Source organism: Sinocyclocheilus grahami, unplaced genomic scaffold (assembly GCF_001515645.1).
Source record: "Sinocyclocheilus grahami isolate Dianchi unplaced genomic scaffold, SAMN03320097.WGS_v1.1 scaffold160.1, whole genome shotgun sequence".
Lineage (NCBI taxonomy): Eukaryota > Metazoa > Chordata > Actinopteri > Cypriniformes > Cyprinidae > Sinocyclocheilus > Sinocyclocheilus grahami.
In genome coordinates, this window is record NW_015505339.1 from 270,122 (window position 1) to 287,803 (window position 17,682).

At 36.5% G+C, this 17,682-nt stretch overlaps 1 protein-coding gene across 1 annotated transcript in view; it reads left to right on the forward strand.

The window, feature by feature from the left end:
* The first annotated feature begins 3,648 nt into the window (after positions 1-3,648).
* Positions 3,649-17,682, forward strand: part of LOC107592843 (leukocyte tyrosine kinase receptor-like) — an 87,712-nt gene continuing 73,678 nt past the window's right edge. The window contains exon 1 of the mRNA XM_016282410.1: positions 3,649-4,006. Coding sequence (XP_016137896.1) covers positions 3,649-4,006 — 358 coding nt within the window. The remainder of the gene's footprint in view (positions 4,007-17,682) is intronic.

Here is a 17,682-nt window from a genome sequence, read left to right on the forward strand (position 1 = left end):
TAGGTTACTCTCTTTTTTTCCAGTGATAAATATTTTTCCAATACCGATTTACAGAGTATATTTCAATATTACAAACCTCATTGAACAAGCTAAATGTAACAGCCCAGCAGGCACACAACGTCATTAGACGTTGATATTTGGTTAAATTTCGGTTGCGACGTTGTGTGACCAAAATTCAATGTAAATTCAACGTCTAATGTCATTGTTAAATTGATGTCCAATACCGATGTCAGCTGACATTGATATTTTGTTGTTTTTAGGTTGTGTAACCAAAATCCAATGTTAAGGCAACGTCAAATTGACGTCAAATTTTGGCATCAACCCTATTTTCATTTTCAACCAAAATGCAACGTCTGCCTGACGTCATGTCCAACATCAACCTGACGTTACATAGACATCCAGTGCCTGCTGGGAGTGATGAGAAACTAAAGAAGAGAAAAGCAAAAATTATTTTTGAAAATTATTCTGCTGCAATATTTGAACTGAAAAACTGTATGCAGTATTTGTTTTTGATATTTGAAAATGCTATGAAAATGGCAATAATAAATGCCTTTCTTTCCCTTGCTTTCACTTCAGTTATAACAGCTTATAAGCCTGTTATCAAATCAAATAGATCTTTCAATTTGCTTTCACAGTTTGTCAGCAAGAGGGGTTGCTTTATAATTGATTTGATTGCGTTTTGATCATATAAATTCCTTGTACATATGAAGAAAATTTGTGGGTAAAGAAAAACACCTTTAAAATAATACAGTCCATTCATTCAACATTGAATACACTTTAGTGTCTCAACAAAAGGACATGCAGTTTCCGTGTTTGACAGCATTTTCTCATTATCTCCTTCTGTATGTGTTCTTATAATTATACTACGCTTAATGTTGTTGATAGGAAATACTGATACCACAGTGCACCCCTTGCAATTTTCTTGCAGTTTATTATCGCTTAACGTAGGTTTAAACATTTCTAATGTGCTTTGGCAGCTTAAAAAAATAATAATAAATACATAAATAAATAAATAAATAAATAAATAAATAAATACATAATAAAGTGAACTGCAACATGCTCTTCTTCTGTTAATATTAGAAATGAGAAATTCTGAGAAATATTAGCTGAATAGCTGAAACAAACACTTTTTAAAGTAAATTTGTGTGCGTTTTGATCATATAAATTCCTTGTACATATGAAGAAAATTTGTGGGTAAAGAAAAACACCTTTAAAATAATACAGTCCATTCATTCAACATTGAATACACTTTAGTGTCTCAACAAAAGGACATGCAGTTTCCGTGTTTGACAGCATTTTCTCATTATCTCCTTCTGTATGTGTTCTTATAATTATACTATGCTTAATGTTGTTGATAGGAAATACTGATACCACAGTGCACCCCTTGCAATTTTCTTGCAGTTTATTATCGCTTAACGTAGGTTTAAACATTTCTAATGTGCTTTGGCAGCTTAAAAAAATAATAATACATACATAAATAAATAAATAAATACATAATAAAGTGAACTGCAACATGCTCTTCTTCTGTTAATATTAGAAATGAGAAATTCTGAGAAATATTAGCTGAAAAGCATGCACAAACACTTTTTAAAGTAAATTTGTGGTAGTAAAGAACATTGTCTTTTGTTGTCTTGTTATACAATAGAAGCCCTTGTAATGTGTTTTTGCTGAGTATTATTAATATTTGACTGTGAACTTGCATCTCAAAGAAAGTTATATCATGTTTCAGTCTAACATGCATTTAGTGTGTTTTACTCTACTCTACTTCAGAATTTACTCAGCTAGAAAATTTTATTTTCTATGCAACATTGACTATAATAGTGCACCAGGATACATACTATACTGTAGTAAATCAGTGAAGGGCTGCTGTAAAGCGACAATGAAGGCACCAAAATTATATTCAAAATGCCATGAGCATGTATGCCTTTATTACCATACATCTAATGACAACACTGTCCAATGGAATTAATATGTAGATATGACTGTATGCTTTCTGCCCACGCAGAGGAGGTAATTTAGCCTAAAATAGTGCTGAATTTGAAATTATGCAAATGATGTGTGCAACTCATTATTCCTTGCAGTTCAAGACTAGTTTATTAGATAAAAAGCACATATCTAACAGAACAAAGTTTGTTACAGTAAGTCAGCTGTGTTTGTGCAAACGTGTGTTTTTCAGTTTTTGTAAGTAAGTTAAGGTTGACTGCTGAAAGCACTGAAATCATTTTCCAAATGCAACCCTAATGATAAGATATTATGCATTTGTGCACATTAATATGCATTATTCTAGATCTACAAAACAACATTAGCAATGATGAAAACCAGAGCTTTTGATGACAAGTTCAATTCTCCTCTCACTTTTTTCACATTTACACATAGGCGTAGGTTTGATTTTATTGGATGCGGACAACCCTGGGAATATATAAATAAATATATTTATTTAAATATATTAAATATTTTTTTTTTATTTAAACAAACCAGCAATTAAAGCGATTAATCACAGGTCCTTGTTCATCATTTATTTATTTCTAATCATTTAAAATGTTAGTGTTAAGAAAATGATATTACACCATTAATATAGGGAAAATATAACATTGTTTCCCCTCTAGGCCTGACTATACTCTACAGATATGGTCTACTCCTGTAAAACTCCTCCATTCAGTCATTTGTTAAGCGCTTTGAATTTGATCATTGTTCTTGTTCTTATTTTTCTTCTTCTTCTTCTTCTTCTTTTTCTTTTTCTTCTATTTCTTCTTCTTCTTCAAAATAAATAAATAAATAAATCTGCATCAGTGTTGGACAGTAAACAAATAAAAAATGTTTTACTTAAATCAGTAACATATTTTTACATGAATCAGAATCAGTGACTTTGATAAAGATCAGATGGGTTCACATACTTTTTCTTGCCACTCTACATTAAATGTATAACACTGTTGGGCGACTATTCTTTTAAGTGTTATTTATAGCACAAGCCACGTTCAGTAATTTTTTCTTGTTAAATATCCTGTTTCACATTAAAATGTCACATTGCGGAAGCAAAATAGGTTTCAAATAGCAATTCACATTGGCATTAATGATTTGTCAAATCAGTCATACAAACACCAAATCGTTGCAAACTGAAATGTGGAACAATAATCTTTACTCAAGTGTATCCGAGTGCTTTATTTCTGTCAGAGAGCTGTCTGTCTTCTTTTCCCTATGATTGCTAGCTGTCTGCATGTTTGTTTAGAGGATCACCACCCACTTAGTCATGGATCTAGACTTCTGTTGTTGAAGCGAATCAGACGTCGATGCAAATCCCGTTGTGAGATGCGAAACAACAACACAACAGGCAGGTTACAGGTCTGGGAGAAAGAAAACCACAGGAGAGGGAGGAGAGAGAAGGAGGAGACTGAAGTCATTGGTCACTAGCCACTAGCAAATTGAAATCTAAGCAATTTGCTTAATAAAATTAGCTAGGTCATTGACTTCCTTATGAGAGGTAGTTTGGTTAAAAACGCTCAAACCCACAGAGCAACCGCACATCCGTGCATTCTTCCACAGCTACCATCCGGTGAAGACAGCATCCGTACACACATAAACAAGTACCTGCTCTCTCGTTTCAACCGACAGAGCTTCCACAAGCTGAGTGGATATCTGGAAGTGTAGGGGATGTGCGATATGGCGGCAGAGGATAACCCTAAAATGGCAGAGGGGGATGGTTTGGTGTCAGACGGCCAGACGTCTCCCTCCATCAGATCTCCAGAGACTGCTGAACTGACCCAAACTGGGGACGGTCTCCCAGGGGCCACCCTGACCTCCTACAGCCCACTGAGGGCACTGCATCGGCCCTGGTGCTTGGTTCTGGTGCTCATCCTGCTGGTTCTCTCTCTCCTTTTCAGCTGGGCGGTGGTACACCTCAGCTTGGGGGCCCGGAGCAAACCCTTCAGGATTTCTTCCAGCTACAACCAGCCCGGCGACATGGAGACAGCAACCTATGACCCCCACTTCACCACCAACTGCACCATACGTGAGTGTTTCACAATCTGTAAATGTTTCAGTTTCTGGTTTGCTTATTACTACAATTTTTTAATCTATTTTTTTCATGCTAGTAGGAACAAAAGTTTTTGATGTGATTTAATATGGCTGTGAAAGTTTGGATTTGTATTTCAAAGTCCAAAATCAATCACCAAAAATATGCTTACTTTTTGATTCAAGATTTCTTTTGTTGTATATGCTTTTTTTAAACAAAAACTTTTCTGCAGTTTTTACTTTAGTACTTTCTGCTGCCATTTTTTAAAATGTTTTTGAAAGAAGTCTCATATATGCTCACCAAGGCTGCATTTATTTGATCAAAAAAGGAGAAAACCCGTAATATATATATATAAATATAATATTGGGAAATATAATTATGGTATTATAATGGTTTACATATGGTTTATATAAACCCGTAATATATATATATATATATATATTATAAACCACCCAAAATTTTAACCGATAATGTTGCATAGTGTATAACTAGTCCTTGACTAAGTAATAATTTTCAAAGAGTGACAGGTTATGTGATTGTTTTTTTTTTTTGTTTTTTTTTATCTTCTGCTTTAACAAGATAACTACAATAAAAAGAGAAAATGGTTTATTGTTTCTTTTTTATTTTTAGAGGGCAGAACTCAAAATGAGACTGCAGTCTGTTTCATTTCTGTAAAACCTCATAAAGTCATAAACTTTGAATATAAAATACTGCGAATGATTTCAGGGCAGAATATTGCAATGCAAATGTGTCTGTGATTTTCGACTTATTGGCAAAGTACAAAAATAGTTACATTATACATTATTTTGTTTTTGTTTTTTGTAAATAGTGTTGTAATCTTTTTAATCAAAAGTAGAACAAATGTAATATGTGTTTGATGCCAAGAAGCAATGCATTTGCCTCACTTCAAATCTTTGTATGAGTGTACTGAATGTATTTTTTTCTAACACTCAACCTATGTAAGGAGAGCAACTGCCTCGTGCCACTTCCTCATTTGAACTACAACATTTACTATAGAGCATTCATGCTTTTTAGATCAATGGCAGCAACTTGAATTTTTCCTCTTGCTCCTTTTTTTTAATGTGCTCTTTTTTCTGCTCCTTGCTTCCTGATTCAATAACTGGCGGGGAAATTGCCCATGTCTGACCGCAGGGAACAGAACGCTGCTTGTCATGCAAATTCAGAGGCAGACAGATCTCTAATTGTTTCAGGGCTGTGTAGTTCAGTAGCCCAGTTTTTTGCGTCTGCCCAAACAAATCCCTCCGGGGGTCACTCCGTTAGACAGGCTGTTCTCATCCTGAGGCACGCCGTGTTCCTCTGTTCTTGCTGCTAAATGCCCTGTTCTCTCTAGCTCTAATCCACCCCCGCTTGCCATAATAGACATTAGCAGATTGACATGCTTTACAGCGTAGCTTGCCTTCCTGAAGCACCTGCCACTAGAGCTCGAATTACCTGCCACCCGTAAACGCGCTCACTTGACGTACTGATTTGCAAAGCTGAGGATTCTGTGTTTGTGTGTGTGTGTGTGTATTTGTGTGTGTGTGTGTCTGTGTGCAAGAGAGATGTGCTTGATAAGGCTTGAAATTTTCCTTTAATGAAATGAAGTAATTGCTGTAATCAAAAGAGCTCTAAATGTGACCCTTTTTACTTTGTTTTTGGCATATCAGCTTTACTAAATGATCTGGAACTAACGTAAGACAATATAAGACCAAAACAGTTTTTATCTTTTCTGGAGAAAATGTGAGTGGTTGCAAAAAAAGAAAAGAAGCAAATGTGAGATATTAATCTGTAAATAATAATAATAATAATTCGAAAGGTAAGCCTGTTGGATATTTGGTCACCTAGAAAATAACAGCACATCTCTCCTGAGTTACAGTGTGTGGCTAAATGTCATGCAGTTGTTTGTTCAAAATATGAGCATGCAATAGTAAGAGTGATGCTTGATTTATAAATGAAAACAGATATTTTTGGTTATGTTGCATATACACCGCTCATGGTGCAAACATTCAGCAACAAAATATTTGCATTCAAAAGCGCTGTCACCTTATCCCAGCAGAGCTACAATGAGCGCTGCCATCACCTCAGACTCAAGACAACGCGAAGGTGTAGATCATCCAATCATAAAACGTTAACTCACTCCCTGTTTGTTGCTGTCTGAGTCATCTGCTTTTTGCTCCCTCCGGCAAACCTGATTTTGATTACACCACTATCATAAAAATGTGTCTAGCAGGCTGAACCGAGTTCTGCAGAGGTTTGATGAGGTCCATTTATATTCTTTGAGTGATCCTCTCCCTTTTTTCTTGCGAAATAGCCTAGTGAACGACCACTGCAGTGCCATACTGTGAGTGCAAAGTGAAGGTGTTCAGTTTCCCATCATCTCTCACTGTGAGCCAGATGACTTCAGAGAAAGTGTCCCTGCATCGATTCATTTTACGATCGCTTATATAAGATGCTTCTCTAATTAACTTGTTTGAATGCACTGAGTATTAAGACAGTAAATAGCAAATTTAGTTGAAAGGTTAGAAAGATTACTGGTCACGTAGTATCTTTCTTTTTGTTGCGTCTATTTATTTATTTGTTAAATATTAGTGTACTGTATAAGACCATACTTTTTTTCCTTCTTTTTTTTTACTTGATGGATGCACCACAACATTAATTAAAACGTTTCTTGAAGTGTTATTATTACTATTATTTTATTTGTTTTATTATTTGATTAAACAATTTCTAAGACGACAATGCATTACAAAATGTGATTTATATAATGTTTACACCTCTTCTGGTTAGCATGATAATTATATCTATATAAAAAGAAAAAAATATATATCATCAAATACAAATAGAAACAAATTTTAAGTAGGAGTAGAAATTTATAAGATTTTAAGGCTCTTTCTCTTTTAGATTAACACAATTTTATAGTAAGATTTCTTAGAAAAAAATAAATACTATTTTAACAGTAAAACACTAATTATTAATGATTGATGTTAATATTTTAATAATTAAAATATTATAATTGTTATTATAAAAATTATTAAAAAAAACTTTTGTTTAGTCATGTGGTGCAACAAGCAGAATCATATTAGATCAGTTTTACCATTTATAATAATACAAAATAATATATATACATATATATATATATATATAGAGAGAGAGGGAGAGAGATCAGATCACAGAATTCAAATGCGTTGTGAATTTTTGTTTGATATACGTGTTGATATTGTTTTTTTATCCCCTGTGTCCATTTAGTTCTATTTGCCTAAACTATCTAATGTTATGAGTGTTATTACAGTAGTTTATTTCATCTTAGTGAATTAATAATTTAAAAAGTGGCAAAAATGTCTCACAATTATTACTGTCTCGTCAACATGTGGTTCCTCTTTTAATCATGCAAGTGAAATTCTGAAAGATGACAACATGAATATTGATTTCTGAATATACTGGGAGCACATGTGGACAAACAACTCAATTTCCCTCAAGGCGTGCTTATTTTGTCATCAGCCATTCAAGAAAATAGGCTGCATCCATTCATTCATTTATTATAGCAGCTGGGACCCATAGGGGCTTGCACCAGCAGCCTCATGCTTCCCAGTCTATATCCTTCCCCATTAAGCTGTGCAGCTGTCAGGGTCTAACATGGTGATGCTTGCTGCTTTACAGCCTGGGATGGACCGTGGAGGTGTGCCAAGCCTTTCCCCAAACCATCAATCATTCAGGCCTGCGAGACTGAGTGAGTGAAATGAGCTGTGCCGTGAGCGGGCGAGAGGCAAGAATGTGAATCCCAGGAAAAGTCCAGTGGGGATGACGCTTAGTGCTTCTCTAGTCAGACTATGGTGTGCTGAGGGATGTGTGCTCAAAGGCTCAAAGGAGGAATCTTGAGTCTTTCTCAGGGGACAGCTTGTCAAGATATGTTTAAAGAGAATTATATTGATTTGTTGATTTGATTAAGAAAATCTAGATCTATCAAAACAGTATCTTTAGTGCTGATGATGTCCTGAAGATGATGATGATGATGACAATCATTAGTGATGATGCTCAATATCAGATGCCAGAGCAGACTGAATCAGATTATCCCTTCTGAAAAAACAAGTGCACTTAATTGTATTGCATGTAAGTTCAACCTTAAGTAGACTTTTAAAAAAAGTGCACTTTGTAGTAATGTTGAATTAAGAGCTTTACTTTAAAGTTTATGTTTTAATAATCTTTTGGGATGCTTTAAAGAAGTACACTTACTTTGAAGTGTTCAACTGACATACTAAAGCACATGTAAAACACTAGATTATAATTGTATTACATTTGAAGTTAATATTAAAATCGCACCTTCGTCATTATAAATGTGTAATTACAAACATTTTTAAACGCATGACATACAAATTTGAATACAAATGACATTAACATTAGTTTTAGTTTACCATACATGCAATTTCCAGTACATTTGGCAGTACACATTAACCATATTATGAAGACAATAAAAGTAATTTTAAATGAGATGTGCTTAAGTTTTAACTTAAGTGGATCAAAAAAATTTTTTAAAAGCATTCTTAAGGTCAATTGCTGATTGTTTACAGTGGAGAGTAAGGACATGTGTGCAGACCTTCACCAGCAAACAAACAAACAAATACATAAATAAATAATAGCATGCAATTAAATGGATAGTTGCTGTTAATTTACTCATCCTCACTTATCTAAGATTACTTTTTTCTTCAATAAAACAGTAATAAAGATTGTTAGGTGAAACCATTGTTTTTGGTGACTTATACACTGCATGTCTGTGGCTGCCTGCCTTTGAGAGTCAAAAAATAAATAAATAAAATAAAACTCCAGCAAGACCAAATTAATACCAATGGCTCCTGATGATACATTGAGGTCTTATGAAGAGAAACAATCGGTCTGTTCAAGAAACTGAACATGATTTACAACTTTATTATCTTTAATCCATAGCATGGGCATACGGTTCTCAGAATGACTCATGCAAGCTGATACTGATTGTTTACAATGGAGAGTAAGGACTCATGTGCAGACCTTCACCAGCAGTACCAATGTCTTATCTCACAGCATAATGTTACAATGACTGATGATTTTGATGTAAAAGAGGAATTTTATACACAACCCTATTTGTTCATACTCCGACCAGGAACTGAGAGAGATGACCAAGAACACACTTGAGCTGACTCTGCTTGTTTACAACAGAGAGTGAGGACGTGTGTGTTTTATTGTTTGTCAAAATTGTACTTACCTGTGCATATCCTGGATGCTGGATGCCGGATGCCGCTGCGTCTGCTTCCTCCATCTCTCTCAGTTTTTGTTTCTCAGTTCTCAGCCACTGAAACTTTTATGTTGTGAGCTTTAGATGTTGGTACTGTTGGTGAAGGTCTGCACACGAGTCCTTACTCTCTGTTGTAAACAAACAGCATCATCGATGTGTGAGAATATGCCCATGCATACGTCATTATGCAATGGAGGAAGTCTGTGCACCAGACAGTCCTGAATGCACTGAGAACCGGCAATCACAAACATGCAGTGTATGAATCACCAAGGACAACGGTTTCACCTAAAAATCGTCTTTACTATTCTACCGAAGAATACAAGCCACCTACATTTTGGATGACCTGAGGATGAGTAAATGGTAACACTTTATTTTAAGGACCTATTCTCACTATTACCTAGTTTTTTATTAGCATGCATATTACTAGAATATTGGCTGTTTATTAGTACTTATAAAGCACTTATACAACATACTTATATATATTAATGCCTTATCTGCACAACCATATTTTAGATCCCTTAATGTGACCCAATACCTAATCTTAACAACTATCTTATTAAACATTAAGTTTTAATTATCTTATTAAAAATATCTAATTAAGCATATTAGGAGTTTTCTGAGGGAAAACTCTGAATCAATAGTGAATATGGGTTCCCTATTCTAAAGTGTTACAGAGTAAATTAACAGCAACTTTTCATTTTTGTGTGTCTGAAAAAAATTACATTCAGTTCACACTTAAGTATACTGTTTAGAAGTGATTACCTTTCTCCTTGCATGTCTCAATGCAGTGGTCTATAAACCAAATTAGAATTTTTAAGGGGTCATAAATAATGCAATTTTGTCAGAGGCAAAAATCTGGCAATGTGGTACTAGCAATAAAGTTAGGTTAACTTTGTAGCTAATTATGTCCAAGAATACAGGACGAGTCAGTAAACAACCACAGTTTAGGGTAAATACTCGCTTGCCTATAGGCTTAGTAATTGCCTTAGGGCTGCAATTGTTTTGTCATGTGATTTGATTGATTGATTGATTGATTGATTGATTGATCGATCGGGTAGAATCAGGTTAAAATCTATTGCTGTGACTACTGTGTCTTCCCTCCTTCAACAACTTTTTGCTGCATCCACAAACATTAACAACTATGCCCTGGATCCAAAATGAACACTTGCCAAGTAACAAATATGAGTAAAATTTGGCTTTGGAGAGTGAATAAAATGGGGATAGCGGCCAATTGACTGTTAACTTTATTAGGAGCTGCAAAATTGCATAAGACACAGCAAGGGCAATAGTCTGACATTTGCTGTTAGCTGGTTGTAAGTGACATGAGCGACTCAAAGACAACCAAGAGCTCTACTAAAGTAACATAATCTAATAATGATGGAAGTGTTTGGGCATCAACATGTGTTCACACAAACACACAGCTCACCTCTTCTGATTATTTCAGAAGCAAATTTCATCACATTTACCTCAGTGGAAAATTTTCCCATCACATACCAAATAAAGGTCTGCATTTATTAACCTCTTTTGCCTCAGGTTCTTCATAGAGACATTTAGAAAGTCTGCCATTGACAGAGTGGATCATTGCTGAGCTAACATACATTAGAGATTTCCAGAAGATCTGCGTTTAATGTTTTTCCAGGAGAAAGGTCAGGCTGTGTAGAAGGCACTTACATATATGTCCTTTGATAGAAAGATAGCACATTGTAAAATTATTAAAGTTACCACACTTAAGGAACTTGTGAAATAACCTGAAATGAAAAGAAAATGTTAGGGCATTTATTTATTTTTTAGGAATAACTTTTCAAACTCTTTTCTGTCTCTTTTTCAGTTCATTTGGTCTGAATGATTTAATGTTTCAGCTCACTTAGTTGAAAGATTTTTATTGAATAATAACTCACATTTTAATTGTAGTTACATGAAAAAAAATGACGTACACTAATCAAAAATTCTCCGTTTGACAAATATAAAATCATATGGTTTGGAATGAAGGTATGCAAATGATGACAGTATTGTCATTATTGAATTAACTCTTTCTATTAAAGTTGAATCTGACTGTTCTTCTATAATCAGCACTTCTCATCAATAGCTTCATACTAACGTCACACTGCCAGAGAGCATCATAAATCTACTCTCCCAACCATCTCTGAAATATCCAAGCCTGTTTGCTTTAATCTCTGGAGTCTCTTTCTCAATCATTTTTGAAAGGCAGCAGTTTGAGCTGTAATGTGACTGTCCAGCTTTGCCATGCACTAGGGTAGCATCAAGGAACGAGGCCACCATGGAATCAAAGGGGCTTTATGCTTCCAAGATGTAATGAAGCAGACAGACTTGCCTCCCATCTCGCTTGGGCATCCTTTGATATAAAGACACTGGCCTGTGTGATACCTTCTGCATGGCCTTTCTTGACCTGGTCTCAAACATGGGACTGCCATGTGAGACTTTCTATATCCTGTGATAGTGTAGCCTCAGGGTTTGACATTGTTTGTTACTTGTCAGCCATGCCTCCACAAAAAAAAAAGACCTAGTTAAAGCACATTTTCAGATGGCCACGGCTACAATTCAACAGTGGCCATAGCAAGGGAAAAAAGAAAAAGATGTCTGCAAAAGAGAGTTATAAAAACATTGAAAAGATAGGGTAACATGATTTAAAGAAGACATATTATGCCCCTTTTTACAATATGTAATATAAGTATCTGGTGTCCCCAGAATGTGTCTGTGAAGTTTCAGCTCAAAATACTCCACAGATCATTTATTATATCATTTTGAAAATGCCTATTTTGAGTGGAAGCAGAAACACGCTGTTTTTCGGGCCTGTCTCTTTAAATGCAAATGGGCTGCTGCTTCCCATCTCCTTTTCCAGAATATAGCTGCGCCATTACAGCTCGTACCTGCTAAAAACATCTGTTTTGGTTCTGATTATCATGTTTATCGCGCTGAAATCATGTGTTTTAAACCATATGAGTTTAAACTTCTGATATACGGTTCTCTGAGAGCACACATCCGAAGCACACGGACAGAAAGCGGCTGTCACAGCATGTGAGTACTAAACGAAGTTTTCATTCACACACAGGTTTACATTAAAAACACACGTGTTGCAAAAAACAGTCAGTTATGTCTGTGAAGGTAAACAGCTGGGAAATAAATAGCATGTTTATTTTAGATCTGAGTGGCAGCAGCAATATAGAGTAAATAAATCAATAAATCCTCTGCTCTCGTCTCCTCTGAGACTGGGACTCTAAACAGTGTTCTGTGCTCGTCTGTGCCGCCAAAGACAGAACAGTTAGCATGTTTTGCTCAAACTTTCGCCATGGCATTAGAGCTGGTACACGGGGCGGTAATATTATAATGAGATCCCTTTGCCACGTCACCAAGTTTTCTCAGACGCTTGCAGAAAAAGGCTTCCCAAAACAAAGTTACTGGGTTAATCGTTTCCTTGGTTGGTAGATGCACCGGGGACCTGATTATAGCACTTAACACTCTAAGCGCCAAAGTCTTAAAATTGCGACAAGACGTCATCATTAATAAAATAGAGTGTAGTTCCTAATATGGTGTAATATCTCATTTGTATTCCCTACCACTAGATGGCAGACATGTAGTTCTTCGATTCTAGACCAAAATTGCGTCACATTCCTATTCAAAGTGTTTGAGGAAATAGCAGAGCAAGTGAGCTATCGTGTCATTGATGCGGAAGCAGTTCAGTTGATAGCGTGCAAGTAAATTGTGAGATTTGTGAGAGAAAATCGCCAAATGGCTAATAAAAAGTTGTACCGTGAGGATGTGTTGCAAATGTAATTCGCCGATTCTGACTCTGAAGGGGAATATTTGCCTTTTAGAAATGACGATCGGTTGTCTAATCATCATGCTTCTCCCGGTACATCTTTGCAGCGAAATGGTGCCGCCGTGCAAGGCGAGAGTGTTCACGAAGCACAAACAAGTGATCATTTCGACCCTTTGCTCAACGAGGATGGGGGTGGCAGCGGTGGACGTGGTCGTATTGTCCATAGGAGAGCTGTTGCTAGAGGTAGAGGCAGCAGGGGTAGGATAAATAGGGCTGGAATTAGCACTAGCTCTTTGGATCCAGTCAGAGCGCTCTGGATCCAGTGCCCCAAAGAGGTGGGAGTGGCCACGGTACACGTTGCAGTCAGAGTGGGGTAGGTCTGTGCGCTGTGCCATGCAATGAGATGTACCATACTCTCAAGAACTATAAACTGTGTCACCTAGATACCTGATTCGGCAGATAGCTGGTCAACTGATAAAAAAAATAGGCACATGCATTTTACTATGGCACAGTAATATAGTAATAATTTACTACTTTCTCCTGTTTTACTGTTGATTTCCTCTTTTCCTGATCATTTGGAATGCAAAAAAACATGCAAATAAGTTCAAACATCCATTCAATATCTATTATTTCCTGAATATTACTGATGAACTGATAAAAAAGTAGGCTACTGTTCACATGTGTTGTACTACTATATAGTATAGTAATATAGTCATAATTTATTACTTTCTCCTGTTTTATTGTTGGTTTCCTCTTTTCTGATCATTTGGAATGAGGATAAAAAGACAACAAAAAAGCTAATCTCTAGAAGTGAAATTTTATTTTGAGGTAAAAGTTGTTAGACGACTCACCAGTTGCATAGTCACTAATGTTGTCTGTAAATATTTGGATGTCTTCTGATGTGGAGTTCTGGGCCTGGAGGGCCACTATCCTGCAGAGTTTCACTCAAATCCTAATTAACCACACTTCACCAACTAATCAAGGTCTTCAGTATTACTAGAAACTTCCAGGCAAGTGTGTTGGGTCCGGTTGGAGCTAAACTCTGCAGGACATTGGCCCTTCAGGACCAGGACTGATTTAAAATCATGTCCTTTACATCAGCTGATATCAGACATTCTTTATTATGATTTGAACCAAGGCAGCCAAACTCATCTCATGGAGGGCCGCAGTCCTGCAGAGTTTAGTTCCATCCCTGTTTCAACACCAACCTCTAGTTTTTTGGTAATCCTGAAGACCTTTATTAGCTGGTTCAGGTACATTTATTTAGAGTTGAAGCCAATTTCTGCATGACAGTGGCCCACCAGGAGCTGAGTCTGGCACCCTTGATTTAAAGTGTTACTGACCAACTCACCAAAGCTAATTAGCCAAGATTTAGTTACATTATCTGATGTAATTAACTGTAGCCTTCTGTCAGTCGAATTCAGCAAGTTCCATTGTGAAATTCTGTGTGAAATTATTTGAGATTAAAGTAATAAAAAAAATGGTGAATATCTTTTTTTGGCTTTCTTTAGAGAGATAACAGTCTCCATTGGTGAACAAATCAGTCATAAGTGTCTGATTGTTTCAATTAATCAGTTGATCCAGTTCCCAAAACTAGTCTGAATGATTTGTTCAAGAATCAGACTGATATGGTCCGTGTATTTTTCGAAATATGTCAGAATTCATAACGCAAATACGCAGTGCATTATCAGCATTTTAAGTTTCCTTTTCAGGTCAATTACTCTCACTGATGAACAAAAGTTTGAAGCTACATGGTCAACTTAATAATAGTTAAATAATCTGGATAATTGGACAACTGAGGTTTGAAATTGCAACAGGAATGCAAGAATGTACAATGTAATCTCAAACTTGCATGTATCGGCCAAGCATTTGTGTCGGAATTTACATGCTTGCACAGAGCAGTGTTTACCAACCCTGTTTTTGGAGGCAGCTCAACAGTACACATTTTGAATGTCACACTTATCTGACCCATTAATTTCAGGTCTTGGAGTCTCTACTAGTGAGCTGATGAGTTTTTTTTTTCAGATGTGTTTGATTAGCAAGAGTTCAAAAGTGTGTAGCCTTGGGGTCCCTCCTAGAAAAGTGTTTTGGGAAACATTGGAGTAGAGTGTTTATGGCCTTACGAACTACACAGTTGCAAACATTTAGAGGTCAGTAGAGAAGTAGATACACTGTGAGCAAGGGGTGGCAGTTCTAACATACGTGCTCTGGCTTTTATTTTTGTCTTACAGGAACACATACCGTCTTTTAGCAATAAGAGCTTTGGCGTATCAGCTCACTTTGTCTTAGAGGTAGAGGCAGCAGGGGTAGGATAAATAGGGCTGGAATTAGCACTAGCTCTTTGGATCCAGTCAGAGCGCTCTGGATCCAGTGCCCCAAAGAGGTGGGAGTGGCCACGGTACACGTTGCAGTCAGAGTGGGGTAGGTCTGTGCGCTGTGCCATGCAATGAGATGTACCATACTCTCAAGAACTATAAACTGTGTCACCTAGATACCTGATTCGGCAGATAGCTGGTCAACTGATAAAAAAAATAGGCACATGCATTTTACTATGGCACAGTAATATAGTAATAATTTACTACTTTCTCCTGTTTTACTGTTGATTTCCTCTTTTCCTGATCATTTGGAATGCAAAAAAACATGCAAATAAGTTCAAACATCCATTCAATATCTATTATTTCCTGAATATTACTGATGAACTGATAAAAAAGTAGGCTACTGTTCACATGTGTTGTACTACTATATAGTATAGTAATATAGTCATAATTTATTACTTTCTCCTGTTTTATTGTTGGTTTCCTCTTTTCTGATCATTTGGAATGAGGATAAAAAGACAACAAAAAAGCTAATCTCTAGAAGTGAAATTTTATTTTGAGGTAAAAGTTGTTAGACGACTCACCAGTTGCATAGTCACTAATGTTGTCTGTAAATATTTGGATGTCTTCTGATGTGGAGTTCTGGGCCTGGAGGGCCACTATCCTGCAGAGTTTCACTCAAATCCTAATTAACCACACTTCACCAACTAATCAAGGTCTTCAGTATTACTAGAAACTTCCAGGCAAGTGTGTTGGGTCCGGTTGGAGCTAAACTCTGCAGGACATTGGCCCTTCAGGACCAGGACTGATTTAAAATCATGTCCTTTACATCAGCTGATATCAGACATTCTTTATTATGATTTGAACCAAGGCAGCCAAACTCATCTCATGGAGGGCCGCAGTCCTGCAGAGTTTAGTTCCATCCCTGTTTCAACACCAACCTCTAGTTTTTTGGTAATCCTGAAGACCTTTATTAGCTGGTTCAGGTACATTTATTTAGAGTTGAAGCCAATTTCTGCATGACAGTGGCCCACCAGGAGCTGAGTCTGGCACCCTTGATTTAAAGTGTTACTGACCAACTCACCAAAGCTAATTAGCCAAGATTTAGTTACATTATCTGATGTAATTAACTGTAGCCTTCTGTCAGTCGAATTCAGCAAGTTCCATTGTGAAATTCTGTGTGAAATTATTTGAGATTAAAGTAATAAAAAAAATGGTGAATATCTTTTTTTGGCTTTCTTTAGAGAGATAACAGTCTCCGTTGGTGAACAAATCAGTCATAAGTGTCTGATTGTTTCAATTAATCAGTTGATCCAGTTCCCAAAACTAGTCTGAATGATTTGTTCAAGAATCAGACTGATATGGTCCGTGTATTTTTCGAAATATGTCAGAATTCATAACGCAAATACGCAGTGCATTATCAGCATTTTAAGTTTCCTTTTCAGGTCAATTACTCTCACTGATGAACAAAAGTTTGAAGCTACATGGTCAACTTAATAATAGTTAAATAATCTGGATAATTGGACAACTGAGGTTTGAAATTGCAACAGGAATGCAAGAATGTACAATGTAATCTCAAACTTGCATGTATCGGCCAAGCATTTGTGTCGGAATTTACATGCTTGCACAGAGCAGTGTTTACCAACCCTGTTTTTGGAGGCAGCTCAACAGTACACATTTTGAATGTCACACTTATCTGACCCATTAATTTCAGGTCTTGGAGTCTCTACTAGTGAGCTGATGAGTTTTTTTTTTCAGATGTGTTTGATTAGCAAGAGTTCAAAAGTGTGTAGCCTTGGGGTCCCTCCTAGAAAAGTGTTTTGGGAAACATTGGAGTAGAGTGTTTATGGCCTTACGAACTACACAGTTGCAAACATTTAGAGGTCAGTAGAGAAGTAGATACACTGTGAGCAAGGGGTGGCAGTTCTAACATACGTGCTCTGGCTTTTATTTTTGTCTTACAGGAACACATACCGTCTTTTAGCAATAAGAGCTTTGGCGTATCAGCTCACTTTGTCTTCCTCACTGGCTTGTCCTCTTTGATTTGTCTCCTCCTCTAATGCAGCAGCCCCACAACGTCCCCAAAAAATAGTCAAAGAAAATGAACCAGTTATTTAATTGCATGCTTTAGCCCCACAGGCGTTGTGGAATAATCTGAAAAAGACAAATGATGCCAAGGCATTACCTCAGCCAATCAAGTGTGGGTCTGAACAGTTCATTGAGCTCCTAAATAGATGCCCCCCATTCCGTCTGTTGTCCTAAGGGAGAGTCAGGTGTAATTCAAGGGCATTAACTTTACGCCTTTCCCTGCAGATCAAAC